Source organism: Phaethon lepturus, unplaced genomic scaffold, assembly GCF_000687285.1.
Source record: "Phaethon lepturus isolate BGI_N335 unplaced genomic scaffold, ASM68728v1 scaffold6249, whole genome shotgun sequence".
Lineage (NCBI taxonomy): Eukaryota > Metazoa > Chordata > Aves > Phaethontiformes > Phaethontidae > Phaethon > Phaethon lepturus.
This window is the reverse complement of record NW_010562663.1, coordinates 81,113-86,343: the sequence shown is the minus strand read 5'-3', so window position 1 is coordinate 86,343 and position 5,231 is coordinate 81,113. Positions and strand designations below refer to the sequence as shown.

General features: G+C 43.1%; 1 protein-coding gene across 1 annotated transcript in view; it reads left to right on the top strand.

Annotated features, from left to right (window-relative positions):
• DNAH11 (dynein, axonemal, heavy chain 11) overlaps positions 1–5,231 on the top strand; it is a gene marked incomplete at its 5' end in the record, with an annotated part of 110,610 nt that overhangs the window by 44,322 nt on the left and 61,057 nt on the right. Inside the window, 3 exon segments of the mRNA XM_010294342.1 lie at positions 320–349; positions 351–447; positions 450–490. Coding sequence (XP_010292644.1) covers positions 320–349; positions 351–447; positions 450–490 — 168 coding nt within the window.

The window sequence follows — 5,231 nt, the reverse complement described above, 5'->3', positions numbered from 1 at the left end:
TCCTTCCGGGCGGCCGGCGCCCCAGCCAGTCCCTGCGGCTGCATTATTAGTTACAGCTATCAAACCGGGTAACTGATACCAACGTGGAGGGAGAGGAAGGAAACTGCAAGTATGCTGTGTTTGTACAGTGGAAAGGGATTAAAATCTATTTGCTCAAGGTAGCTGATGAAGTTTATTAGCTGCCAGATTTGGTTTGGAACCTCAGCCGCGCCCTGGCTGGCGCCGGCGCTGGACCACGGTTCGTTGCATGCCTTTCTTTGATCGCCTCGGCTTGCCGTGCGATTCTTTTCTCTCTGTTTTCCCTCCCTCCTCTCTGCAGGTTGTTCTGTGTTTCTCTCCGTTTCCTCGCGGCCGGTGCCACGCTGCGAGCGCGAGCTGGGAAGTTCCCAGCCGTAGTTAACTGCGCGGCGACTGACTGGTCCCGCGGGCGGCCGCGGGATGCCCGCGCTGCGTCAGCGGGAGGTTCATTGAGGAAGCCCCGGGGGTCGTGGTACAGAGTTTCAAGCTCATCAGCTCATTCAAGCTCTTCTAAGAAGGCAACGAAGATAATTGAAAGATTGGTAACTGAATAAGCTGAAAAAAACAATGCTCTTTTTGCTCCTTATTTGCATACTTGTTGCCTTCGGTGTTGCTCAAGCTCGCTAAATTCTGCTAAACGCTGAATTTTTATGGCGTGTCCCTGCCCGGTTCCTTCAGCGGGGTTTAGAAAGCTGGCTAGCACAGGCAGAGAAGTGGAGAGAGGCGTGTAATTCATAGCACTATCTTTGCAGAATCCTACAATTCTAGTCTTTGTAGGATCTTACAGATACGGAATTTATTTAACCCTTTTCAATACGGTTAAATATATTCACTAGTTCTGTAGCAGGTGAGGCTGAAATATTGCGGTAGACACTACACACTAACTAAAGAAGAGTTTTCCCTCTGTTCAGCAACACAGCAGGTGAAAATTTCCCCTGTAACTACATGGCAAATGCATTTAGAGTTTTAATATCTGGGCAATTTTTCTCTTTTTGTTCCTGATTGATCTCGCGTGTGACTTGTTTTCAGAATAAAATCATGCGCTAATGAGTTTCCTTTCAGGAAAAAGGAATATTCTCATATTCTTCTAAGAGTTTTAACAAGCTGCCTCTGTTGTCCCACCCAGCATGGGACAATGTTACCGTGCTGGCGTTGAGACTGCTCAGGTGTTTGCTGGTAGAATAATTCACACAGATCCAGAAAAGATTTACTTTCTTTCAGCCATTGGGGTTGCAGTAGTTTCATTCTGGAGTGGTATTATATTTGGCATCATTTATTTGTATAGAGGATTTGTAATCATGAGAGACTGAGGATTTCAGGAATGCCCAAGGAAGAGCCTTCTGGTTTTAGTCAACAGTAGTGCCAGTCCCCGAGCAAGTCTCTGCCTGAGAGATTGATGCACTTACAGCATTTGTCCTCCATTCAATCCCATACAAAATGCACGGAGTCGTCAGGAAAGCGAAGCCAAGGGAGCTGGGGAAGTCTGCAGGGATGCCTGGGGCTGCTTCCAGGGCACCCCGTGGGCCCTTTCCCCTCCCGAGGGCTTGTGCGAGGCAGAGGGGCTGCGGAGGCTGCGGAGGCTGCCGGCTGGCACCCGCGCTCCGGCGGCATTCGGATGCCTCCTATAGGGCTGCAAGAGAGGCGTTTGCAAACCCTTGTTGTTTATAATTTCCATATTCTTCTTTATGGCAACAGCACATTGAGGGATTTAAAGTGTTATTAGGATAGTAATTTGTGGTCTGGTGGGCTATGTGGGTGTTTTGCCCTTTTTTTAATGTGATACCAACTTGCATATTCCCTTTTATTTTAAAGAAACTGCTGGAATTACATGGAGAAAAGAGAACAGAATTTGTTTTGACTTAAATGCCTGTTTTTTTCAAATCCTTAATTAATTACATTTTGCTGCTTTGAAAAGACATCTGGTCATCAGAATGTAGGCTTTTAATAATGAAACTGTTTAGGGGGTTAATTATTTTTTTATTTAAGGATTATGTTCCTATGTAATTCCTTTTGTAGATATTTAGGAAGGAAATCACTGACCCAAGCAACTGTTCATGAGTCTCTTTTGCACATTGGTGTTAACTGCTCCTGGTAAATATCTTTCCTGTTCTGTTCCCAGCAAGTAAAATAAATGGCAACTAACAAAATAACATGACACTTTCTTGACAGTGAGTTAAGCTTTCTGTGTCATCAACATTTGTAAAGCAGTACTGGGTGCCTGAGTCATGTCTGCGTGTACAGCTGATAAGACCAACAGACGAGACAACAGAATGCAAAAAATATTGGGAGGAGACAGGGGAAGGATTTGAAAAAGTGAAGCTGGAAGAGAGGTGTTGAAATAACGGGGAAACTATGATGGGTTATGGGGGCAGAGAAGGGGGACTTAACCAAGAGAGACAGAAGAGAAACAAAACTGAACCAGAAAGGTAGGAGAGGTGTACAGCAAAGAGTCTGAGGAGGAGTAAGAGGGAGGTGCAGGGAGAACGATCGCAGAAAAATAGTTAATAAAGGGAGGAGGGACAGGAGAGCTGCAGAGATGTATTAGAATATCAAAAGAATGAGAGGGGCTGGGTGGAAAAGGACCACCCTGAAGAAGAGAGAATCTTAGCTGCAGTCTGCCATCCCCTCTCCGCCAGAGATTTATGGGAGGTGGTCTCCCCTCCTTCTCTCATCTCTAGTGCGGGTGTGTTAATACGACATTTCACTTGCAAATTTTAGATATTTCAGGAAAGCCTTTTGTTCGTTCTTAGTAGAGAAGTCTTATTAGCCAGTGCTCATGTATGCCTGGACTTCTGAAACGTACTGTAACTGAAACTGTCCCTTACGATGAGCAGTGCGAGGTCTATTGCTGAGTGATTATTTTGGCATACGTGACAATTAGCTCTTAATTGTCCTTTTTCAGAGTTTCCATAGTAATTGATAGGTTTTTTTGTTCATCACTCTGTAACAACATCACAGATTATTTTTAATTAAGGTAGCTTGAAGTTAAGCTATTGATTTTTTTTTTTTCCCCACTCTTAAAAGTTCAACACAAATATGACATCATATCTACATTGCTGTAACAAAAACTGGAAAAATTACGGGTTTAAACGGTGAGAGAAAACCGTACAAAAATCCCAGTGGTTGTAGGAGTTGAGAAGGAAGTCTTAGATTCTCCATCTATCTTCCAAGCAAGTCTAGGTACTTTTCTGGAAGATACAGTTTATCCAGGGAAAGAAGCGGGGCAGATTGAGCTCAGCAGGGAGATGTGAGCTGCAGCACCAGTATGTGCTATGAAGGATGCTGTGAATGTCCCTTCTGCCCTGTGTGAAAGTATCTGAACAGACAGTGATCCTGTCTTAATTACGGTGCCTGTTGAAAATAAGTCCCGTGAGCCCCTTTTCACTTGGAAGGACATTGGACAATGTGCAGGTTAAGGACAAGAGACAGTGAGTTCAGAGATATTTGGAGAGAAATGGAGAGTATCAGAGACTTAATCAATTAGGATGTCTTTGATTTCTTGGGAGAAAAGAAAGGAAAAGAGCCCCCTTCTGTTTCAGCACTCAAATTGCTAAACTTGCATTTAAAAATAGCACAAGCAAAGAACAGTGTGCAGAGATTCTGAAATCCATATACTGAGCTTAACAAATTTACAGAAGTGCCTCATTTGGTATAAAACATGATCTGTAGTATTTTGAAATAATGACTCAGTCTCCAAATTCAACATGACCCAATCTCTCTTCCTTACTTTCAGCTGGTTTCACGTCAGCACTGAGTACAGAATAAAAAAGTCAGGGTTGTTTCATCCATCCCTTTGAAAATAACAGCAGCGTACATCTCTGACATCGCCCTTGAGTATTTCGCTGTTGCTCTCTTGTATGCCGCTCCTCTGGGGCTCAGCACCAAACAGTGCACACTGTTAAGCATACCAAGGATAAATTCATTATACTCTCAATTTATTGCACTCCAAAGTATTTTACAACATGTGGTATGGTAAAGAAGAACCTTGAAGTAACTTTTTTGCCTTTTTCCCCTTGCCTCTTACACTCCCCACACTCACTTCCCAGCTACCTCTTCCTTCAGACGCACGCTGGCTTGGTTTTATTCTCAGTTTTGATGACTGCCCGTGGGATGCATTCAAGTTCAGTGACATTGGTTTTTTTGCCCTTTGCTTGGCGTGTTTCAGCTAGCTCGACTTAACTGCGAAGAGCTAAGATTTATCAATTTGGTAGTGACTAATTTACATCCCGAGGAAAGCAAAAGGGTAAAACTCCTGTCTAAACGCTACTCATAATTTGCATTGAGGGTGGGGGGTTTTTTTGCATGCTTAAAAGTCAGCCAAGACGTAGAATAGAGAGAGACTGCATGAGAATGAACAGGCTTCAACCTTATATTTCCTTTCAGATTGTACATAGGCTTATTGCTCAGTTGTCTTCAGGACTATTGAATGGGTTTCATTCGTACCAGCCTAATCTTCATTATTGGCTTCAAGCTACTTTATGCTTTCTAGTGAACTGCAGTTAAATCAGATTTTGTTACTGTATCAACTCTTTTTTGTTTGCCTTTTTTTTTTTAATACAGAAGGCTAAATTAGCAATAATAATTTCCTTTGCCTACAACCCTGAATGGGCATATATTGAAAAGTACAATGTAGTATTAAAAAAAAACCAAACCCACAAACCCTGGAGATAAATGAATGGCAGAATAAATAATTTATGCTAATGAAATTACTGCAATTAGTAGTTCCACAATGACCCTTTTAAAAGCCACAGCTGTTAATGTCAGGAAGTGCTGCCACCGCTGACCTTATCATAAGAGAAAGTGACAAATTGAAAATGCAGGGAAGACCAATCCTCAAAGAGGTCTGTTCGGGAACGATTAGTGTTTTCTGAAAACCAGTGTGAATTACAACCAGCTGCTCTCTGGCTCGGCGTGTCTCCCATGCTGTGCCATTTTGTTAAGCTCGATAACAATAGTTATTTTGCCCCATTGAGACAAGTTGTCTCGGGCCACTTCCAGCTCTACCGGAACCCACTTCTCCCCTCACTGATTTACAAATGAAACTGTTGTTAGAAGGCTTTTCAGGGCCGCTGAGTAGAGACCTCTCATAAGGATCATGTGTAAAGAGGTTGTCTTCCGCGAGGAAGAGCTGTACTGCAGGGTGCGTTGTGTGTCACAATGAAAAAAAGGAGAAAAAAAGCTGAAACACATTTCATCTGGAAGCCAAGCACTGC